Source organism: Lycium barbarum, chromosome 6 (assembly GCF_019175385.1).
Source record: "Lycium barbarum isolate Lr01 chromosome 6, ASM1917538v2, whole genome shotgun sequence".
Classification (NCBI taxonomy): Eukaryota; Viridiplantae; Streptophyta; class Magnoliopsida; order Solanales; family Solanaceae; genus Lycium; species Lycium barbarum.
Window position 1 is genome coordinate 150829 of NC_083342.1, and position 22974 is coordinate 173802.

General features: G+C 35.2%; 2 protein-coding genes across 5 annotated transcripts; both read left to right on the forward strand.

The window, feature by feature from the left end:
• The first annotated feature begins 1174 nt into the window (after positions 1-1174).
• LOC132600336 (TOM1-like protein 9) lies at positions 1175-10429 on the forward strand. Of its 2 annotated transcripts, none has more exons than XM_060313405.1 (10): positions 1175-1449; positions 2312-2390; positions 4889-4987; positions 5081-5194; positions 5666-5826; positions 7374-7455; positions 7696-7781; positions 8250-8438; positions 8745-9175; positions 9580-10429. In XM_060313405.1, exons 1-10 carry the CDS (start codon positions 1349-1351, stop codon positions 10248-10250), a joined length of 2013 nt encoding a protein of 670 aa, XP_060169388.1. In that variant the 5' UTR covers positions 1175-1348; the 3' UTR covers positions 10251-10429. The 2 variants fall into 2 exon arrangements, with proteins under 2 accessions (XP_060169388.1, XP_060169389.1); XM_060313406.1 differs by having other exon boundaries at positions 1176-1449; positions 2230-2390.
• A 1134-nt stretch (positions 10430-11563) lies between these two features.
• Positions 11564-16843, forward strand: LOC132600337 (protein PEROXIN-4). Of its 3 annotated transcripts, none has more exons than XM_060313408.1 (6): positions 11564-11663; positions 12114-12170; positions 13931-14050; positions 14218-14346; positions 15352-15481; positions 16531-16843. In XM_060313408.1, the coding sequence occupies exons 2-6, from the start codon at positions 12165-12167 to the stop codon at positions 16617-16619; spliced, it is 474 nt and encodes a 157-aa protein (XP_060169391.1). In that variant the 5' UTR covers positions 11564-11663; positions 12114-12164; the 3' UTR covers positions 16620-16843. The 3 variants fall into 3 exon arrangements, with proteins under 3 accessions (XP_060169391.1, XP_060169392.1, XP_060169390.1); XM_060313409.1 differs by lacking the exon at positions 11564-11663 and adding an exon at positions 11861-11884; XM_060313407.1 differs by lacking the exons at positions 11564-11663; positions 12114-12170 and having other exon boundaries at positions 13919-14050.
• Positions 16844-22974: the final 6131 nt, after the last annotated feature.

Below are 22974 nucleotides of genomic sequence, written 5' to 3' on the forward strand. Positions count from 1 at the left end.
ATCATAATTACTGCCATGAATCACAAGTTCAAAACAGATATGCAAGCCCAAATTCATTATCCAAGCCCAAAGTAATTTTATTGATCTTGTGATGCATTATAAAGTAGTATTCATCTGATCATCCCTTTTATATGCAGGATCTTAACAACATTATTTTTCTCAATGCTATAAAAGGAATGAGTATTTAGCTAACTCCTAAAACTTGAGAGCTTTCACCTATCTGTATTTTCTGTAAACAAACTAGAGTCTCTTACTGTTCTATTGGAAAGAAATTTGGAATTATTCCAAACTAATCAGCCATTGCGTCAAAAGAATTGAATGCAACAGAATGCATCTGGCAATATAGTCAACAATATAAGAAGCTAGTTGCTGGCTGCTGCGGCTGCTGGCTGCTGCTGCTGCTGCTGCTGCTATTGATACTTGATCATAGTAACGGGTGACTATTGCTTAACCAATGCCAAAAAACCGAATTAGAAAACCAAAACCGAATCGAACCGAACTTCAAAACACCGTACCGAACTGAACTAATTCGGTGCGGTGTTCGGTTTCCACTTAAAAAAAACCGAAACCGAAACACCGAACCGAACTTTAAAAAAACCGAACCGAACAACCGAACGTCCACCCCTATTTTAAATGGACCAAACTTCAAGAAAATGTTCATATCATGTCTATGGAATGCTAAGATATGCTTAAATTACATGATAAGTAATAAATATACTATTTCGGTCACAAAACAAGTGTCGCTTTAGCAAAAAAAAAAAGAGATTGTCCCAGAATAAGTGTAGCTTTAGGAATTCAAGACAAAAAAATAGTAATTATTTCCAACTATATTCTTATATTAAAGAACTACTACTTTTTCTTTATAGTGTTCAGTTCTTAACAAACATTTAATAAATATGGGTGTTAGTAAACTATATGTTGTGAAATGAGTTAAAGCAAACACTTATTTTGGGCAGAAGGAATAATAAATAAGGAATAAACAATAAATGCCTTACAAAAATCCATTCAAAACTATTATGTGGTCTTTCCCCAACTTACTACAAACCTTAGGGGCGTCATTTAACAACACCCAAACTTGAAAACTTGCCGTAGTCAGTGCCACACGTGTTCACTCCTCATTGGTTCTTTCTCCAGTTTTCATTTTAACTTATTTTTCCGCATCAAAAAAATAAAATCATAATCATCATAACAGAACATAACATAACAAAAATGCAATCAAATCACATGATTATTTGAGAGGCGATTCGTTTATCGCCGGTCATTTTTTAACGGCGGAAAGTTCGCCGGCGGTAACTTTGAGTTGATCGGATACGAATTTCTATTTTGTTTTAGCGGTAAAAAAAGAAGAATGGTGAATTTTTTGGTGGAAAGAGCAACAAGCGATATGCTGATAGGTCCAGATTGGGCAATGAACATTGAGATCTGCGATATTTGCAATCGCGATCCAGCGTATGCATCCACATTTCCCTTTTTAATATTCTGCATGTACAAATATTTGATTTTATTCAATTTTTGTTACTGAAAATCAGCATTAGTAGTTTCTGGTTAGGTGCTGGTATAATAAGTAAGTCAATTTTAGTTTAGAAAATTAGAGTAATTGTTTTCCTTTGTTTTTGCATGTAAAATTTTGTTTTAAATTACTTAATGTATGATTCTGTTTTCTGTTACTGAAAAAGCTGTAATTTTCAGCTTTAGTAGCTTCTGATTAGGTATTTTTTCTGTTTTATTGAATACTCCTATTTTATGTGGTTATCTTAACTGCCTAATAGATAGATGAATGAAAGCACACACCAAAAGATTTCCAGAATTTGAACTGAAAGTGTCTAATTGAACACTTTATTAGGAGTTGAGGTGTTGCTAAATGAAATATTCTGACAAGTTTAAGGGGCTGGCTATGTATTAATCCTTTTTTTTTTTCTTGTTACTTAATGTATGATTTTGTTTTCTGTTTTATTGAACATTTTGTTACTGAAAAAACTCTAATTTTCAGATGTAGTAGTTTCTGGCTAGGTACTGGTATCAGTATGTAATTTTAGTTTAGAAATGTAGTTATTTTTTCCTCTTTTTTTTTTGCATGTAGAATCTGCTTTTAGCTTTTTTCAGTTATGAGATGTTTTTTGTGGATGATCTGTACTAATTCTAAGTCTTTTATTTAAGTAAAAATTAAGAACTGAGGTTCTTCTAGGCTCAACGTAATTCCCCCTTTTTCTTGTGTTTTTCTATTTTCAGATATTTGGCATAATTATTGAGGTGTTTGGACTGAAGATTGGTTAAAGTAGTTCTGATTATTTGCTTAATTTTGGTTCCCCAGGCAAGCGAAGGATGTTGTGAAAGGAATAAAAAAGCGTCTTGGCAGTAGGAAATCAAAAGTCCAGCTACTCGCCCTGACAGTAAGCTTTTGAAACTATTAAATTCCATAATACTTGGTGCGACAACTTAAATATTTCTGTCTACGGTTTGACCTTATCAAAAAATTAAATTCCACAATTTAATACTTGCTTGAACTAAATGGTTACTTCCATCATTTTTGTTGGTTTTCCGTCTACAGTAATTTAGTACAATGTGCTACTTCTTCTCCAGATTCTAATGGAAGATTATGAAAGTATTGATATAATGAACTACTTGGAGCAATATGCCATCAGTGCTACTAATAAAGCTCTAGCAGCATAGAGTATTGGTTTCTCTTCAACGTATAGTATCACAGTTGCGCCTGTGGTGCAAATATGGTGCTTGGAACTAAGAAAGTCTAGCTTCTTTCTTTCTCTAACTTTTGAACACAGTTTATGCATTGATCCATTCAAATTGTAAACCAAGAGAAATTCCTAGCTTAAAGTGTTCTTTTTTCATACTTGTCTTAATTCCCAAAGTTCTCGGATCAAGTTTTTATCTTCTGGGTCTAATCTTGGGTGTGGTTGGAAAAGCTAATCTCCCAGAGATCCTTTTCGCTACTTGTTTTTATGAGAGAGATGATACAGCACACAGTAAAATTGTACAGAGACTCAACAAAATTACCAGAGATGAACTTCGAAGTAGTTTATCTTAGCAAAAGAAAAAGAAGATGAACTTTGAAGTGCAGAACCAAGAATTTGGGAAGATATTATGATTCTTTTGTGTTTCAATTAAAAAATTGAGAACAAATGGATTCCAAGTGGGAGATTTGATAGAATGATGGAAATGAGGGATATGTTTGAAGAAAAGCTGGCCAGTTCAACTTGGGTTAAAGGTTTCCCTTTGGATTGGTCTCCTTTATATTCAGGTTACCTTTTTAAACAGAAGCAGATAGGATTGAGGAAGAGGAGAACAAGTGGTTCACTGATACTTTTCATTTTTAGATAGATGGTCATTCATGATTTGTTGTTCTGACTTGAATAGAAGGGACTTATGGTGGTCAGTACGGTTGGCTAACTATTTTGGTGAATCGAAGATATCTGTGGTTTGTTCCTTGGGGTGGATTCTGATAATCAAGACATCGTGTTGAAAGGTTTGGGTCATGGATTTCTGTTATAAGATGATCAATGTTGTCACAAGTTGTGACTACCACTGAAGAAGGCATCTGAAATCATTAAGATAAAGAATTGTGGGGACCTCTCATCTGAGAAGACTTGGTGGGAAAAAATGCCAATTTTATCTAAGGGAGAGAAATGATATTGCTGAACTGCACTCCCCCGAATACTCTTAGCTTATTCTATGTTTTTTCCCTAATCTATTTCCTATGTCTGCTAATGTAGCTAACAGTATGTTAAAAAGTACGAGAGGTTCATTGTGGAAAGAAAAAGAGGAGGAGAAGTTCCATTTGGTAGATTCGAGATAGATAACATTTCCCACTTATAAGGGTTTAGGGATGTGGAAGGTTATCAATCTTCAACATAGCGCTTTCAGGGAAGTGGTTGTGGAGATACGAAAGAGAATGGATTAGGAAAATGAGTTTACTGGTTAGATATAAAACTTCAAACGATGGATGGTTATCTGAATGGGTCATGTAGTTGCTTGATTGTGATCATATAGAAGAGGATCTCGCGGGTGAGGGATAAAACAAAGGAATGATGGGAGGACCATGCGGTGGATGTGTTTGTTGGGGGGGCGGGGGGCGATGAGATGATGATATGCAAAGAATTAAGGGCAAGAAATTTTTTAAAAAAGAAATAAGAGGGGAGAAGAGGGTAGTCTAGACTCTAGAAAATATCTGGATGACCAAAGCACCAAAAAGGAGTATCTCTTCTACGTCTACAGAGTGAAATCTTAATGGCTGATAATCTTAGGATTGTGAAGCAAATTGTTGTGAATGGGTGTTATCTACGTGAGAAGCATGGAGAGGACACGGACCACACCCTATTGCATTGTGGCTTCCCCTCACAGTTTGGGACTTTGGTCTTCTCTATATTTAATGTTTGGGCATTATCAAGGGCGCTGAATAAAGTAATGTTGAGTTGGATACTGAAGAAGATATCCAGTAAGAGGAAGGTAGTTTGGGTCAGAACATATTATGTCTCTATCGTCTTATCTGGAATGAAAGAAATAGAAAACATGTCAAATAATGAGAATGATATGACAAGATAGATTGATCCTCTTTATTTTATGTATATTTTGGTGTAAAGAGAGCCTTCTATTTTTAGGTAGTTGGGGTTTGATTGGGTGATTGTGGTCGAGCCACAAAATCAGCTCTAAATGTTTTCATCTTTGTGTATCTATAATGAAAAATGTTTGACTAATCATAAATTAATAAATAAGTTGGGTGCTTGGATATGTATTAATCTGTTTATATCACTTTCAATTTTGCAAGGGTTTATGCTGTTCCTTGAGTATTCTGTTATTCTCTTTGCTTGGCCTACCAGTACCAATTAAAAAATTGACTTGTCACACGCTTAACCTGAATGTTACCATTTTTCAGCTGTTGGAAGCAATTGTGAAGAATTGTGGAGACATTGTGCATATGCATGTTGCTGAGAAAGGTCTTCTTCAACAGATGGTGAAAATGGTAAAGAAGAAGGTAATTGCAGACTCTGAACCTCCCTTACGTTTTTATGGAATCGTTCCACTTCATAAAGTCCAGGCATCAATCTTGTCTTTTTTGTAAACGCAGCCCGACTTTCACGTCAAGGAGAAGATATTAATTTTTATAGACACTTGGCAAGAAGCTTTTGGAGGACCAAGGGCGAGATACCCACAATATTATGGAGCCTACCAAGAGTTGTTGGTGAGAGTGAACTCGGTTTTTTACTCTTCTGTTATGTGTAGTTATTTTTCATCACTATTGGGTTGGCATTATTTGGGTTCATGTGGCAAAGCACCCGGACAAGTTCTGCTTGGCTCCAGGCATAGAAGTTCATTTTTCTAACTAATCATCTAAGCAGCAACTATATAAGCAATAGGGTTTACTTGGAGAGTAAAAGGTCTCTTTTCCTTAAGTAAGTTATTCTGGAGCCTTTCATGAATCATATGGTAAAGAGAACTGAGAACCTATCCAACCAATATTAATGGTTTATACCAATTGATGGTTGTGTGTTGGTTGCTAAAATTCCAAAACTAAATGCTTGATTGTACTGACTGAACTTACACCAGTACCTGGAATTGTCCATGCCCGGTTGCTATGATAGTAGTTTCTATATGCTTGTTTGACACCTCACTTGATAGAAAATGTTTTGCTAAGGTATTGCTTGACTTTCAGCGCCTTGGAGCAGTATTCCCTCAGAGATCTGAGAGATCAGCACCTGTGCTCCCACCTCCCCAAACACATCAACTGGCATCTGATCCACATAATCGTCAGGAGCCTGAATCTGGACAGAATGCAGCAGAGTCTTCAGCAGATGCTGAGTATCCCACCTTGAGGTGACTGTTTTACTTTTAATATTATCAGGCCGTTTTTGTTTATTGAGAAATTTTCAACATTCTGTCCGTTTCTTTAATCCCATTACCCAGCTGTCAGCATTCAACAAGTGTAGCTAGTTTAGTTTGGTGGGAAAAATATGAGAACGGAGGATCAGTATAGGAAAATGGCCTTGCATTCACTTGATTGATTAGTACTCCCTCCGGATCAAAAAAAAGAGTCCACTTAGCCTTTTTTTCTTGGATAAAAAAAAGAGTCCACTTAGCAAATCAAGAAAGAATTAACCTTGTTTTTCCATATTTGCCCCTATTAAGTGTTATATGATCAAAACCCTCAGGGGTTGGCCTGATGGCAATTGACTTGATCCTTGGGGTGCTCCCTTTCAAGGTCTCAAGTTCGAAACCCACTGGGTGCAAACAATTTCTGAGGGCCATCGGACTGGGGAAACCCTGAATTAACCGTGGTGCACTTGCGGGAAACTCCTTGCCGAGGGCCTGTGCACCCACGGGATTAGTCGGGGCTCAAAGAGACTCGGACACCCGTGGCTAATCAAAAAAAAAAGTGTTATATGATCAAATCCCAATACCTATTTAATTAGGGGTAGTTTAGTCAAATTACCTATTTTTGTCTAGGAGTTAGTATTTTCTTAAGGGGTGTGCAAATGGCTAAGTGGACTCTTTTTTTGATCCGGAGGGAGTACTTTATAATGCATGCATTGGCAGTTTCTCTTGGACAAGCACAATATCTGAATTTTTTACTACTAGCTTCTGGAACGTTTGAACTTAGGGGAGGTTTGGGACTACACTAATTTTTCAATTCGTGCTAGTACTACCTTATCCCTCAAAAGGTAATTAAGAATCAAATAGCCTCTGAGTTTGATTGCTAATAAATAATTGGTCTTCCTAGCATGCAATGTCCATTGAATTGCGACCTGTGTCATTAAATCTTGATCCGAGTGCTTGGTAGCTATATGAATATCTTTAAGAAGCAAAAAGCGGTAGAACTAGACTTAGACAGGTTTAAGATGTAAAATAAGAACTTATCGGTCCAATTACTATTTCCAATTTTACGAGTTTTTCTCTTAGGTTTTTTGTTGGCATTCAGTTGTGTTACAAATTGTAAGAACCATTTACTTCATAAAAAAGTATGAAAAAAATATACCATAAGGATAACATATTCATGTTTATTACTTTTGTTTTTCTGCCACTTGTGCAAATGTGCTACTTGTGGATTTAAAAAAATGGATTTGTATGGGAAGTGTCTCTTTTGAGCTACATTTATGAATTTCCTTAAGAAGCAGAAGGCGGTATAATTATACTTACAACAGATTTAAGATGTACGATGACAACCTAGTGATCCTGCTACCATTTCCAACTATATGAGTTTTTCTCTTAGGTTTTTTGTTGACATGCAGTTGTATTACAAATAGTAAGAAAAATTTATTTCATAAACAAGTATTAATAACAATACACCATAAGGATAACGTGTGCATGCTTATTGCTATGTTAATTATTTTCTTTGATTCTTTTCTGCATGTTTCTATTGTTAGCTTGGCGGAGATCCAGAATGCACGTGGTATTATGGATGTTCTTGCTGAAATGCTGAGTGCATTAGGTCCTGAAAACAAAGAGGTAAAAGTCCTTATGCATAGTATGTCTAAAGGGATATGCTCCCTTGCTTGTGTATTGAAGTATTGAGACCAAATGTTTTGATTCAACGAGTTAGATGTTAAAATTTAGATGCTAATTGGAGCAGACAAAAATGAAACAAGGGAATATTCACCTCTAAGATATGTTCATTCTTGATCAATTAGTTTTATGAATTATGTCTTTTCTTTATTTGATGCAACTTATTTGCATGTGGGGTTACAGGGACTCAGACAAGATGTCATTGTTGATTTGGTGGAACAATGCCGTACCTACAAGCAGAGATTGGTACACCTTGTGAACTCGACTACGTAAGGCCTTCTTTTACTTGGCCATTTCTCATGACTTTTTCTAGACATCTTGATATGCTTCTTTGTCCTCTTGATATGCTTCTTATTTTGAAAATTAACCTGAAACTCTTGTAATTACAGAATGTTCCTCTTTCTAGTGGAAGGGTAGTCTAAATATTTATTTGAAGCTTCTTACCTGTATCACCTGGGTTTGTTCTTGCTAGGAAAAAATTGAAGGCTAAACATAATTTCTCCATCTGTTGTTGTTATATATACTGTAACGTTCAAGTAATTTGAGTTAACCTTTACTCACAGATGGGTTTTTCATTAACTTCTTGGAAATTGTAGAGACCGGCCATGTTTACTATTAACATTGAACTTAAAACAGTTTTGAACTTAAGATGGACATTTTATCTGTCATCTCTGTTCTCCCATTTTGTCATGCACCACAGATGTGGTTCTCATGAACCTTTTATTTACCTCATCCAGGGATGAGTCACTGTTATGCCAAGGACTAGCGCTGAATGATGACTTACAGCGTGTATTGGCTAAACATGAAGCTATTGCTTCGGGAACGTCTGTTAAAGGGGAAACATCAAAATCTGAACCTGCTCGATCCCTTGTAGATGTTGATGCTCCTCTTATTGATACTGGAACCAGTGACCAGTCAGACCAAGGGTACTTTAATTCTGTCTTATTTCTTTTTACCAATCTAATTTACTTTGTTTGAGTCTTTCACTTCTAAATATGCTCGACTTTTGAATTGATGTATTGGTTTTCAAGAAGGATCTGAGAATGGATATCAGATTCTCAATACCTAAAATCAGTAAGACATGAATTGACTATATTATATTATTATTGAATATTTGTCTGACAGTTAATATTTCTTACAATAGCAAATATAGGTATTGATTTTAGTTTCAGAGTGTTGGTCAGGTCAAAAGCAATCTTTTTAATTTAAAACATGTATGTTGTGCTTTCCAGATCTACATCAAATGCTTTAGGGACACAGTTGCTTCTTCCTGCTCCTCCATCAGCTAATGGTCTATCAACAACTCCAACAAAAGTTGACCCTATGATAGATCTTCTGAGTGGAAATGACTTCGGCCCTCCAACAGCTGAGAATGCTCTTGCGCTTGTTCCTGTTAGAGAAACTCAGCCAGCAAGTCCTTCACAGCAGAATGCCCTTGCTATTCTCGACATGTTTTCACAGCCAAGCACCACCCCCTCTACATATTCAGTTGGTCAGGCACATCCCTCATCCCCTCAATTTCAGCAGCAACAGGATTTTCATTCTGTGCAACCACCTTTGTACCAAAATGGAAGTGTCCCTGGTATGACCAATGCTCAAGGCTCCAATCCCGCCTGGAACGGGCAGATGTCTCAGCAACAACAGCCAGCTTCTCCAGTCTACGGTGATTCCTATGTCATCCTACATGCTTTCCACTTGAATTACAGTATTAAGGACCTCGTAAAAAATAAAAAATGTATTTTGGAAATATGCCTGTTGTGTACCTTGGCAACCTGTGCTTGTAGGCTGGATAAGCTGCCCAGTGGACTAGTCAAGGTGCACATAAGGTGATCCAACACGAGCGACTTAAAAAAGAATATGTCTGTTGTGCTAAAGCCTAGTTTGGATTTTGTCCTTTTGAGCTTTTCTCTGCCTGGTTCCTTGAGAAACCTAGTAGATAGAACTCGTATAGGGAAGACATTAAGAATACATGGTTCTGCATTCTCCTTATTCAATTTCTGTGGTGCTATGAATTGCCCATGTTTTAGGACCCTTGCTCATTCAGTTACTCGTTCAATTTCTGAATAGGTAATCAAAGCACTAATCCTTTTCCACTTCCTCCATGGGAAGCTGAGGCAGAAGACAGCCAAATAATGGGTAGCCCTCATGCTCAGCCTATGCCAAATAATCCGTTGATGCCAGGTAGTTCACAAGCTCTAGCAATGCACACTAATCAGGTGATGCCTGGCAGTCCCCATGCTATGTCAATGCAAAATAATCAGCTGGTTGCAGCCAACCCCCAGCAAATGGCCGGTGGTACATACCTCCATGGCATGTATGCACAGCCAAATGCTGCTGGACAGCCTGCTATGATGAACAATCAGGCCATGCAAAGCAATCAGATGGAAGGCTTCCATCCTCAACAATTCCAAGGTGGACAACCAGCGGGTTCGTTTCCACAACAAATGCCACCTGGGCATATGGCTTACATGTATTCCCAGCAAATGTATGCCAACCAAATGGCCAGCTATGGTTATGGTAATGCACAACAAAATGCGCAGTTCCTAAACCAAGGGATGTCTGGGCTCTCTCTGAGGGACAATGGTACCCTCAACAATTCTTCCTATCCAGTTTCCACTCCTTCATATGTGCCATCTGGGAAGCCCTCAAAGCCGCAAGACAAATTGTTCGGGGACCTTGTTGACCTTTCAAAATTCAAACCAACCAATGGTGCTCCCGGCAGAGCTGGTAGCACGTGACAGTGACTGGTTTTACACATTTTTATTCTTTTTTTATTTTTTATTTTTATTTTTATTAGCATTCTATTTGATTCTTAAGCTGCTGTTGTCTCTTCTTCATTTTAAATTTTACACATTCTACCTTGAATATGTATAGGGTGTATTCATTTATTCATTTTTATGCAGTTTCAGTGATAGTTTATGATTTAGTCACCTTTTGTATGTTTTTGGTAATCAAAGTTCAGAGGTTCTTTTCAGTAAATTCCCTCCTCCCCTCCCTTCTTTTTTTTTTAACGACTCTTTTCATGATATTGTACTCCCTCCGGATCAAAAAGAGTGTTTCCACTTACCAAATCAAGAAAGAATTAATCTTATTTTTTCAGATTTGCCCTCATTAAGTGACCAAATCCTAAATTCCTAATACCTATTTAATTAGGGGCATTTTAGTCAAATTATCTATTTTTGCCTAGGAGTTAGTATTACCTTAAGAGTGTGAAAATGGCAAAGTGGACACTCTTTTTGATCCGCATGGAGTATTATAAGTTGCAACTCAAGTAAAACACCAAGTGGTAATTAGTCTAAGATATTGGCTCGACAAAGTTAAAATGTTTAAGAAGACACAAAAGTTTGTTAGCCTTCCTGTACACCCCGTTTCTGTATGTCTCTGTATGCTATAGTGGATATTACATTGGAATATCACACATCACAAGCTAATATGACACAAAACTCAAGATCAAGGCTTAACAAATTCATAAGTATTCAATCGGCAACAAATTCCCCTGAAATTAAAACTATATCTTCGAAAGCATTTTACTTAATACTCCATCTGTCTCAATTAATGTGAGACTTTTCTTTTTAGTCTGTCAAAAAAAAATGATACATTTCTATATTTAGAAATGATTTAACTTAAAACTTCATCTTTTACCCTTAATGAAATGATACATCCACACGAATATCTATGATTTGTTTTCGACCACAAGTTTAAAAAATCTTCCTTTTTTTCTTAAATGTGATGTTTAGCAGTATTTGAAGTTAAGTTAAAAAAACGTATTCAAATTGTGTTTGAACGTGCATTTAACTTGAAAAATGTTAGACTTGAAAACTGGTCAAAACTGGAAACACATCTCAACTTTTTTTCCCCAAAAAATCAGCTCGGTTTATAACAAAAAGCAGTTTTGGAAAAAGGAAGAAAATTTCATGGACAAACGGCTCCTAATATTTGACAAATTCAAGAGAAGCAAATAAAGTGGTCATTTTATACATATATTTAAAACTCGGTGGACCACATTTGACAATTCTAAAAACTCAGGAGGTATTACTGAATTTACATGTTGCATCTTAAAATAGATTGGTAAAGCTCATCAAACCCCTATTATCACTTTTTTAATTTTCCCCCAAAGAACCCCTTTTACTTTGATTCAGATCAAATTTAAGGTAAAGATTCTTAATCTTCAATCTCATATCATAATATTGAATTGTGCAAAGTTTAGTTCTTGAAGGGGTTTTGTATTGTTATCAAGAATTTAATGTTAAAAATCTTGTCTTTCATTGGGGAATTTTCTCTGTTTTTCTATATTGTTGAATTTTGGGCAAGACTTTATCTTATAGTGAGCTATATTCTATTGCAAGTTGAGTTCTTGACCATTTCTCTAAAGGTGAAATCTTTGGGCTTACTCTCTGTGAATTATCATACCCTTATATTAGTATTGATACAACTTTTGGGTTCTCACTATTGAATGAGGTATTTTTATATATTCAATGTGTACTGGACTATAATTCTACTTGCAAGCTTAGTTTTTGGGATTGTGAAATTTTTGGCTTATTCTATGTGAACAAGCTTTGTTGTGGTTTCTCACTGTTTTTTTTTACGCTATCTTATTTTAGGTTTCTCTGAGCTTTGAAGTGCTTGTGCTGATTATAAAAGAGTGAATAAGGATGCAGGTTTGTAACCCTTAAAAATTGATTTTAGAATCTTGTTTCTATTATTTCTTAGCTTGATCTATAAATTTACTCTTCTTGTTCTGCTTATGGTTGACGATCTTTATATTATCTAATGGTCCATTTGGGTTCCTTTTTAAGTAGGTTTTGATGTGTAAAATTGTCCACATAGACAGCTTGCATGGAATTTGGCAGTTCAAAGTGATCAGGTTGCTTTTGAGTTGTGGTGAGAATCAGTAATTAGTTAATAAAGAAATTGTCTTGATGAAGGAGTATTGACAAACTTCATTAAACATTGTAGGTTTGGAAGCCATGAATCAAATAAGAATTAAGAAGTCACCCCAATATGTAACTCACAGAATTGTTAAAAGACATCTTATTAGGTTACAAACTTTATCAGTTTGACCGTCATTTGTAAACATGGTGATTGTGGATTCATCGGTTCGATATTTTTAACTATTCTCACACATTAGATGTAACTTTTGGTTTGGGCACTGGTGGTGTGGAGAGAGCGGGTTTAGGGAAGCTTTCCTTAAAATTATATAGTCTCTCTTACTAGAAACAGCTGATAGTCGAACAGATTTGTAGGTCGTATGTGGGGGAAGTTCATTGGGAATTGAGATTTAGGAGGACTAGAGCATTGGGAGTTGGGCGAATTTCATAACCCGGTACGGGCAGAGCACACCGCTCACTACATCCAACGTATGGAAATGGAGAGAGGAATCTAATTTCTGGACCGCCCTATTTGGGTTCCTAGGGCGCCCAAGAAGGTTTATTTCTTTGCATGGTTGGCAGCAAGGGGTGTGATATTGATTGTGGAGAACCTGAGGAAGAAGAGGATAACCTATATTAGTTGTTGCGTCATTTGCAGATGTTTGGGCGAAGAAGTAGATCATCTCCTGTTGCATTGTCAGGTGGCTACACAATTGTGCTTGGTGGTCCTTAGTTAGTTTGAAAAGCAATGGGTGATGTTGGGCACAATAAAGGAGGTGTTTCATTTGGGGGTGGGTTATGTGGAAAGCGAGACATAGGTGAACGTTTGAAGGGGTAGACCAGGATTTTGTAAAGTACAAAGTAGTCTCTTGGTTTTCGTAATTATCTGGTGTACCAATACGGTCCCATTTGTATAAAGGCTGGGTTTCTTTTGTAGATTTCTACTTTTTGGTAGACAGTCCACATATGGGGATTCCCCATCATTAAAAAATTATTTACCTTATAAAAAAATGGAACTATAAGTTTTCATCTGATGTGATGAATCACTACCTTCATAGCTAAAACATTAGGTTTTTTTTTTTGCAATCTCTTTTTGGATTCTTTTTTATTCTGGAGGACGGAGGGGTGGTATGTGGCATACACATTTCTTGTTGTTACTTGCTTCTAAGTGCACACAAATATATGGTTCTTTGTTGCAAACTAGAACCGTGCAAGCAAGATGAGTACATATATAATTACATTAATGTTGCATACAACTCAGCATTAGAAAGCATAAATGATATGCAATTTCAAATCAAATCTTTCCCAAGAAGAAGAAGTTAAAAATCAATTGAAATAGAAAGAAGATTCGTTTGTCATTCAAATTTATTGGAGGGATGCACTTTTTATTGACCGTGTAAAACTAGTAAGGGTAACGATTCTAGAGTGGAGAAATTAGTACTTTATGACTTTAGGTCTCTCCTCTCAACAATTATGGCTGCATCTTGATAAATATTTTACTGTTGTATACCTTCTTTGGAAAATTTAACCTTGATTCTATGGTGATGCAGGCTTCAAGGGCAAGACTTATCAAGGAGTACAAAGAAGTACAGAGAGAGAAAACAGCTGATCCTGATATTCAATTAGTTTGTGATGATTCTAATATCTTTAAATGGACGGCTCTTATTAATGTATTATCCTCTATGATACGCTCCATTATGTGCAACCCTCTTTTTCATGGTTTTCTTCCAACACCCCCCTCCCCCCCCCCCCCCCCCCCCCAAAAAAAAAAAAAAAAACACCAAGTGGTGGGCAAGAAAATGATTTAATTAATGATCTTTTTTCATGTTGTGCGCAGGGACCATCTGAAACTCCTTATGATGGTGGAGTATTCCAGCTCGCTTTCTCAGTTCCAGAGCAGTATCCTTTGCAACCTCCTCAAGTGCGGTTCCTGACCAAAATATTTCACCCAAACGTTCATTTTAAGGTATCTTTTAAATTATCCTTTTGTGTGACTCTTTAGTTTCTTTAATGAGATTAAACATTGCTTAGAGTCTGATATCCTGAAGTGCCACAAGACACTAGTGAAATTGCTATCTGTGTCCTGCTTTATGTTTTGCTGCTCTCTGTCCTTCGATAAAGCAGAAGTTTGTAAATGCTGCTGGTCTCTCTCTTTATATATAAACTCATGGAGCAAAGTTAATTACAAGGACATGTTTTTCCGCTCAATTATTTGGGGTAATGTCAAACTCCTCTTCAACTTCTGTTTCCTTCACCCCCATGCTTCATTGAGACATAATTTAGCTTCACGTGCACATTAATTTGGTCATTGTATTGTGGAATTAGCTTCCTGACTACCAATCAACCAGCCAACCGACCAAGCATGCCCTAATTCCAAACTCGTTAGGTCAGCTATATGAGTCCTTTGTATCCATTTTGCTCTATTCAGTGGATTCATCATACTATAAATGTCAACTTTCTGCAACCTTATAGGCTGGGACCTGCTACACTTTGCACATAAGTTGAGTTTGACAATAGTTTTTTTAATCACCGATTGAGTTTGAGATTAGTTGTTCACTATTTTGTTGTATAGACTTCTAGTGGAATACCTTTTTATAGTTTTTTCTCCCTGTCCTAGTTTTGTACTTGTACATGTAAAGGCCTATCTTTTGTTTGGAAATAATGTAATTATCTGGGTCTCTGGGCTCTAATGTGCAGTTTTCTTATTTCCCCGGAATGGAGAGAACCGAATCATATATTTCTAGATGACTGAGAAAAATCTCTCACTATACAGTAAATAGATTCTTTTAAAATAATATTTGACACATATGTATGTGTCTTTAAAGGTGTCACAACTCAAATTTCAATTGGGACACGCCGAACCTCAAATTATTGCGCAGTGAATTGTTACTCGCTAATCAAAAAGGAGTTGTTTCTTACTAAACTCTTCTTTTCGATCTTCATTTATCTCTCTTTCTTTTTGGATACTCAGACTGGAGAGATTTGCCTTGATATTTTGAAGAATGCATGGAGCCCAGCATGGACACTCCAGTCTGTTTGTCGAGCTATAATTGCTTTGATGGCTCATCCTGAACCTGATAGCCCGCTAAACTGTGACTCAGGTATTATGTGATGTGTGATGTCATTGATTTGATTGATTGCAGATGCATCCATTTTCATTTCAAGCTCTTATAGGTTTTTTTGCCAAGCTTCTAGGAAGTCAAAAAGTGTTTAATTTATTTCAAGAAGTGCTTATTATTTTTTTTCAAGAAGTGCTTATTTTAGAATATTGAGACGTTTGGCCAAGTTTTTCGGGAAAAAAGGTACTTTTGAGTAGTAGCAGAAGCTAAAAGAGTAGCTTTTCCCTAAAGCACTTTTGAAACCTTGGCCAAGCACAAGTTTTATAATATTGACAAAAGTGTTTTCAAATTAATTAGCCAAACACTAACTACAAAAGTATTTTTTCGAAAAGCACTTCTCAAATAAGCTGATTTTGGAAGCTTGGTCAAACAGGCTGTTAGTCTCCCCTTGATGATTCCTTGTTAATATTCAATAGAAATATGAGAACATTAGGACCATTTACGTGTCTGAAAACTTCTAAAAGAGATTTAAACTCTATTTGCAAAGAATTTGATTCCACTAGACAGTGTACATTAGATTCAACCAAAAGATTTAGAGAGCAGAATGTCAGCAAGGGAGAGAGAAATAAGTGCAAATATGAGGGAGAAAGAAAAATTGCTTCTACAGTTGGGAGAAGAAAGTCAAAGGAGCAATTTTGACGATTGCAAAATCTGCCATGGGTGTTTCTTATGGTTTACGGGCAAGAGAAGAGAGCATCACTTCAAGTTTCAATATCAATAGAAGGAGCTGCTTCTAACTAATTGTCTTAAGTCTTTAATGAACTACATTTTCTTCGATCCCTTTGTGGAACCAGCCTTAGACCTCTTCTTTTGAATGCTTTCCGGGGCTAAAAAGATGAAAGAATGAAAGGAAAAAGGGGGGGGGGGGGGGGGGGGGGGGTTCACGTGCTCGAATTTTGTTTAGTTTCAAGATAGATGATAGTGCTTCTTCTGTCGTTACTTTTTTGTCCTCTCCCCTTTTGAAATCCTCTAATAGTCTAATTAGATCGATTTTTTGACGCTGATGTTCGCGCCTACTTGTACTCTCACAGGCAATCTTCTTCGATCCGGTGATATCAGAGGATTCCAATCAATGGCAAGGATGTATACTAGGCTTGCAGCAATGCCCAAGAAGGGATAAAAACAATGAGCTACAACCGTGTTCACACAACTTGTAATAATGGCATTAACAAAAGTTCAATTGTTGCACATTTGCTTAGTGTTCTGTAACAGTGTGCATGAAACTATATAAATCACTTTATCAGGGTTTTTTTGTGTCTTTAGTAAGGTGGAATTGTAAAAATGATCTTGGTTGTTGTACCTTGCAAAGACTTCATGAGTATCTTATGCATGTTTTCATCAGAATATGTCCCTATAATTGACACTTGTTCAGGATGATCTTCTATCTTGTGCTTGTAATAATATATTGTAATTTTGCAAAAACACTAAGTGGTTTCTTCTAATCTATTCAAGTCTTGGTGAAATGAGTTACCTAGTATTTGTGCTAGTGGGAGGTAGAAGGTACCTTGTGCAATTAGTTGAGGTGCGCCTCAAGCTGGCCCGGATACTATGGTTATAAAAGAAAATATTGAATTCTTGTCCCTACTAATCGGATACACCTTAATGGGGTTTTGATGCAAGAATTTATTTTTAGATGCACAATACTTCAGGAATAAAAAGGAATTGAATGATTCCTTAGTTCAACTTTTGGACCAAAGTTATTTCCATTAATTTTCACATCAAAAACTTGCTTGTCATTGTCCCAGAAAATAAACAAAAATATGAAGGTTTTTACTCCATGGAACTATAGCTTGCATGATGGTTTGGGTGTACAAAGCAAATCGACAAATCGCACCAAACCGATAATCCGAATCAAACCGAGAAAAAACCCGATCACTGGTTTGATTTGACTTGGTTTGGTTTTAAAAAGAAAAACCCGAACACTATTGGTTTGGTTTGGTTTTAACTAAAATAAGTCAAATCAAATCAAACCAACCCGACTTTACATTTATAAAATTTCAAACATATTTTATACATAAAAATATTTATTTATAATGTTTCTTGTCTTTTAACATATTATTTCAAGCTTGGAATTAGAATTTTGAACGGTCCAATTAAGTTTTATAGCCAATTGATATTAGTAACTCAAATAAAACTCAACAAAAATCAAATCAATACTAATGCTAACAAAAGTAATTCATATCTAACACTGGAATGACAATAATGTTGATATTTATTCTTTAGTTTTATATTAGTTTAGAAAGTGAAAATACATAACTTAATTTTATTTTTTGTTTTAATATATAGTCATGTAATTAATACTTATTAGCCGTGCTTATTTTAATATGACTTAGTACTTTTAGATTATGATCATTTTGTACATGCCTTATAAATTAGCCGTATTTATTGTAGCATAACTTAGTACTTTTAGATTATGATCATTTTCTACATGCCTTATAAATTAGCCGTATTTATTGTAGCATAACTTAGTACTTTTAGATTATGATCATTTTATTTAGGCAATTTCATTAATTTTTTTCGTTGAATATTTTAGTACAATGTCATCTTTCATCTCACGTTTTGTGTTATTTTCTTAACAAATATCTTAATTAGATAGTCGTATCTTACTAGGACTAAAGAAATATTTGAAGTACAAGTTATATGTTTTGTATGGAAACTTTACCGGAAAAAACCCGAAAAACCCGAGCAACCCGAAAAAACCGAGAAAACCCGAGGTTGAAAAACCGACTTTTGTTGGTTTGGTTTGGGTTATATATTTAAAAACCCGATGTAATTGGTTTGATTTGGTCTTTAAAAAACCTGAACCAACCCGGTCCATGTACACCCCTAAACTCTACATAGCACATAACAACTTTATTACATCTTTGTTAAAGAATCATTAACTTTGACGGAGCAGTTGAGTTTTTTCCTTTGATACAAATGATGGGAAATTACATAAATCACTCTTCTCCCTTGCATCCTCTAGACGTGTCAATGATACGGTTCAGACGGTTATTTTAAAAAATTTATACCGTACCAATTTTTCGGTCATTTTATTTTGTAGAACCAAAATTAGACTTTTCGAAACCGTCCCATCATGTCGGTTTCTCTTAGGTATCGGTACAGTTCGATTTAATTTTCGATCTTTTTTTTAATTTAAAAAAAAAAAAAGAACATCATATTATAGTCAGTAGTAAAAATTAAGACACAATATCATACATACTTCTATAGGACTTGGACAAAAACTCTTTAGATGTTTTTACTAATTAAAAGGTGATGAATCAAGAAAACATGAAAGACGACAAGAATAAAGATTGAACCCACTATTTTATGGTATAGTGTAAATAATGTTAAGCAAAAACAAAAGATATATTTTAGATCGCACGCGGGGAAAAAATCAATCAAGATGAGACTCAAAAACTGAGACTACTAAGATTAAATATCCAATAAGAGAATTAAAATCGCACGAGAGGAAGAATATCTAATAGTGCTTTGTAGCTTTCTAACCAAGATCGTTGGAATACCTTGTAGCTTACTAGTTACTACTCGAGATGCTAGAACTAATTTAATTCACTAGGAGCAATATAATAAGTTTCAAAGTTGGAACTTAAGGTGTTAATTATATTGCCGGCTTGTAGTCATTTTCAACATCCCAAACCCAAGGAGAAAATCTTCATATTTTATTTTATTTTAAATTTAATATATAAAATATATTTTACACATAAACTTATTCGGTTCGGTTCGGTATTTTTTCGGTTTATTTTTATAAAAATAAAAATCAACCTAATTATTCGGTACGGTTATAAATTTATACAAAAACCATCGGTTTTATTAAAAGAAACCTAAAAATCGGTTTGATACGGTACGGTTCGATCAGTTAAGTCAATTTTTTGAAAACCATTGACACCCCTACTCTAGGCTAAAACTTGTGACTATGTGTCTACATCACCATAATGAACAGCTTTTTTTTTTTATCATTAACCGTGTATTTTTTTTATTTTTTTTTAAAGGACTTCATTGAAACTCCGTTGTTTTTAGCCAAACAAGAACACTTGGCTTAAGTAATGAAGTTCCAGCAATTTTTTTTTTAAATTATAAATTTGTCTCAAGAAGGATGGTTTAGAAGATTAATGAGTTTTAAAAGGTCAAATATTCTTAAAATAAAAAATATATTTGGCGTTTGGTGGCAACTAAAAGATATTGACATAATTCACTACTACAAGAAGATAGGCATTTGGTGGAAATTAAAGTTGCCAGTTGAGTTGTCAAAACGGGCTGGTCCACGCGGGCTTTGGAATTTGACGGGTCAGGCCGGGCTGGCCCACCATTTTGATGGGCCTTAAAACAGTAAGCCCAACCCATTACTACGTGGGCTGCGGGCCTACCCAGGCCAGCCCACCTTTTAAAAAAATAACTTTCATAATTCTTTAATTTAAATTCCAATTTAAAAATGTTAAATATTTACAAGAGAATATGACATGCTACTTCTAACCAAATCTCAAATCCACAAATAAAATGATTCTAATAGTGCTTATTAAGTTTGGCTTCAAGTAAATATTTGACTGTATGGCTTCGGTATGAAATCTCTACCATTTTATGCAAATGATTTGGGTACAACTGAACAAAAAAAAAGATCTTGTAGGACAAAACCTTCTGCGAAATTGAATAATTTTTGACATTGTTAACACTTAACATATGAATAATAAATAATATAACCCAAATCAAATAGAGATGTTAATAGCAAACTGAACAGTCAATGAGTAGCAATACAACTAGCTAAACAGGAATATTAACCCAACTTTGTTCCAATAGATCTCAATAAAACGCAAAAGAAAATGACAATATTCCATCCATTTAAAGTAAAAATAAACTTCTCTTTTACTTCTCAAAGAAACTTCCTTCACTTTGTTTCTATTTTTTTTAATTTTTAATTATTAGGCCCACGGACTGGCTCTATCCATGTATTTTTTTGCGCAGATTGCCCTTCTTTTGGGGCGGTCTTTAATTTTTGCCTCTCAAATTGGTAGTCTTTAATATTTGTCGTTCGCTCAACACCCAGAGATCCTAGGTTCGAACCCAGGCTCAGTAAAAAAAAAAAAATATCGCAAGCCATAAGTTGGGATTAACAAGTTGGACCCCAACTTATGCCTTAAGGCAAACTTTTACACAAAATTAGGCCTTAAGGTAGAGGTTTGCAAAATTCTAGTAAAATATATATTTTTTTTTTAACTTAAGGCAGAGTTTGAAACTCAACTTATGCCCTGCGAATCCCACTTTATGCCTTGCAATTTTTTTTTAAAAATTTTTGACTGAGAGGGGGTTCGAACCCGAAATTAAGGGACTTTTAGCGAAGGGCAAAAATTAAAGACCGCCCGCAGCGAAGGGCAATCCTGCAAATTGCCCCAACCCATGTGCGCTCAAGCCCACGGGCTTAATTGGGCCGGACTAAAAAGCCTCGTTTTTAATTGGGCTCCAAAAATTCAAGCCCAATCCTATCAAATCAAGGGCTAAGTTGGGTTGGCCCACGGGTCTTAGCCCATATTGACGGCTCTAGTCGCCAAAGGAAATTTTGTGGCGACCACGTATTCATTTAGGTAAGTGTAAAGGTTATCCTGGCGACAGAAGAAAGTCGACACGAATGGTTAAAACACATTCATAACTTTTACTTGGACACTGCTAAACAAGCGACTTATAGTATCATATACAGTAGTATATGCAATTAAGAAAAATATTCATATGTCATTCTCGAGCCTACCTTTTTGTCAGGAAAAATATAGTTATTGCTGTTTCAATCACAAGTTATATTTCCACTACCTAAAAAGAGGACAACAAAAAAGTTCTTTTTGAATTATAAATTTGTCTCAAGAAGGCTGCTGGGGCTTCAAATATCTCTCACATTGATGAACTACGTGCTTTGATTACAGATACTTGATTTCTATTTCACACTAATTAGTTAGTTAGTGCTCCAATATTTATTGATGTCTCTCCTCTTCTCTTTTTTATTTGTTGGTATGTTCTACTTTTTTATGCTATTCTTTCATGCCTTTTACAATTAAAGTCTTGATATTGACATTACCCCTACGCATTGTTGACATCAAAGAGAAAATTAATTTATTTTTCAAGAGAAACATCCATTGCATTTTGAACCTCTAAGACGAAAGTGGTACACGTTTGTTAATAGTTTTTTGGGTACTCAAATGACTTTGATGGCTGTGTATTGTGGAAAGATGAAAATGTAAGGCATAAATAAGATGATACAATCTTATATTGCTATTTGCTAAAAATTGGATAAAGATCCACAAATGGATATCTTTTAGTTACCTATTATTTTATTTTTTTCCAAATTTAGTTTATAATCATGTGCAAGTTAATTTTGCATGTTCCCTTGATGATCCAGCTATTTCTTTCGTGCACGGTAGAGAGAGAAAGCGGAATAATTATATCTGCAATATTTTTTTTTTCAAATTACATTTAAATATAGCCTCTTCTTTTTTCAAATTACATTTTCAAGTCACCCATTGTTCATATTTGATCTTCATGGTCTTTTTTTAAATTTTATTTATCTTATATATCTAAGAGGTGTAAACGAAATGGTAATGATTTTAAAAAAAAGGAGGGGGTGAGGTGGGGTTTAGTTTAAGATCTTTATTTAAGGCTAACTTTTTGGACAAAGATTCCATAGTGGTTCTCACCTCACTATATTTATCTAACTGTTTATCCATATGTTAGTAATTGTTCTGTGAGGAACCTTCTACTAATTTTTTCTTTTGTTATTGATCATTTATGGTTTCATGAAATAACAATTGAATCAGAGTAGTTTACAGCCCGTTGCTCGCATTCATATTTTAAAATTGAGGGCCTCGACCTTAAAATTTTTAGTATTGAACTTAATTGACACTAATATGTTTTCAAGTTTCAACATCCTTACAAGGATAAACTCATTAGTTTCCCATCACATCATTGGTTTTTCGTGGTCGTGCGTACGTAGGACAGAGTATTTTTTTCGTCCAGAGTAAAATCAAAGACTATAAGAATCATTATTAGTGATTGGCACCCTTTTAGGTACATATCTGGTTTTACAATAATTAATTTGTAATTTGATGGTTAATATTGGTAATTATAAATGAATGGTCATAGTGAGATGATAACAATGGTTGGTCGACTTTGCCTTAAAAACAACGCAAATTTTCAAAATTTTATGTTTCAACCATTGTGACACAAAATGTCACCTCATAAAAAAATTAGGTCAAAGACTATAAGAATCATAATTAGTGATTGGCACCCTTTTAGGTACATATCTGGTTTTACAATAATTAATTTTTAATTTGATGGTTAATATTGGTAATTATAAATGATGGTCAGATGACAACAATGGTTGGTCGATTTTGTGTAAAAAACAACGCAAACTTTCAAAATTTTATGTTTCAACCATTGCCAGACAAAATGTCACCTCATAAAAAATTAGGTCAAAGACTATAAGAGCATATGTAGATAAG

Bases quoted from the DNA above. Each gene is read 5' to 3' on its own strand.
- LOC132600336 (XM_060313405.1), top strand. From the start codon at position 1,349: ATGGTGAATTTTTTGGTGGAAAGAGCAACAAGCGATATGCTGATAGGT. The intron at 4,988-5,080 runs GTAATTGCAGAC...TTGTAAACGCAG, and splicing joins TGAAAATGGTAAAGAAGAAG to CCCGACTTTCACGTCAAGGA. The intron at 9,176-9,579 runs GTGATTCCTATG...ATTTCTGAATAG, and splicing joins GCCAGCTTCTCCAGTCTACG to GTAATCAAAGCACTAATCCT.
- LOC132600337 (XM_060313407.1), top strand. From the start codon at position 13,919: ATGGTGATGCAGGCTTCAAGGGCAAGACTTATCAAGGAGTACAAAGAA. The intron at 14,051-14,217 runs GTATTATCCTCT...TGTTGTGCGCAG, and splicing joins AATGGACGGCTCTTATTAAT to GGACCATCTGAAACTCCTTA. The intron at 14,347-15,351 runs GTATCTTTTAAA...TTGGATACTCAG, and splicing joins ACCCAAACGTTCATTTTAAG to ACTGGAGAGATTTGCCTTGA.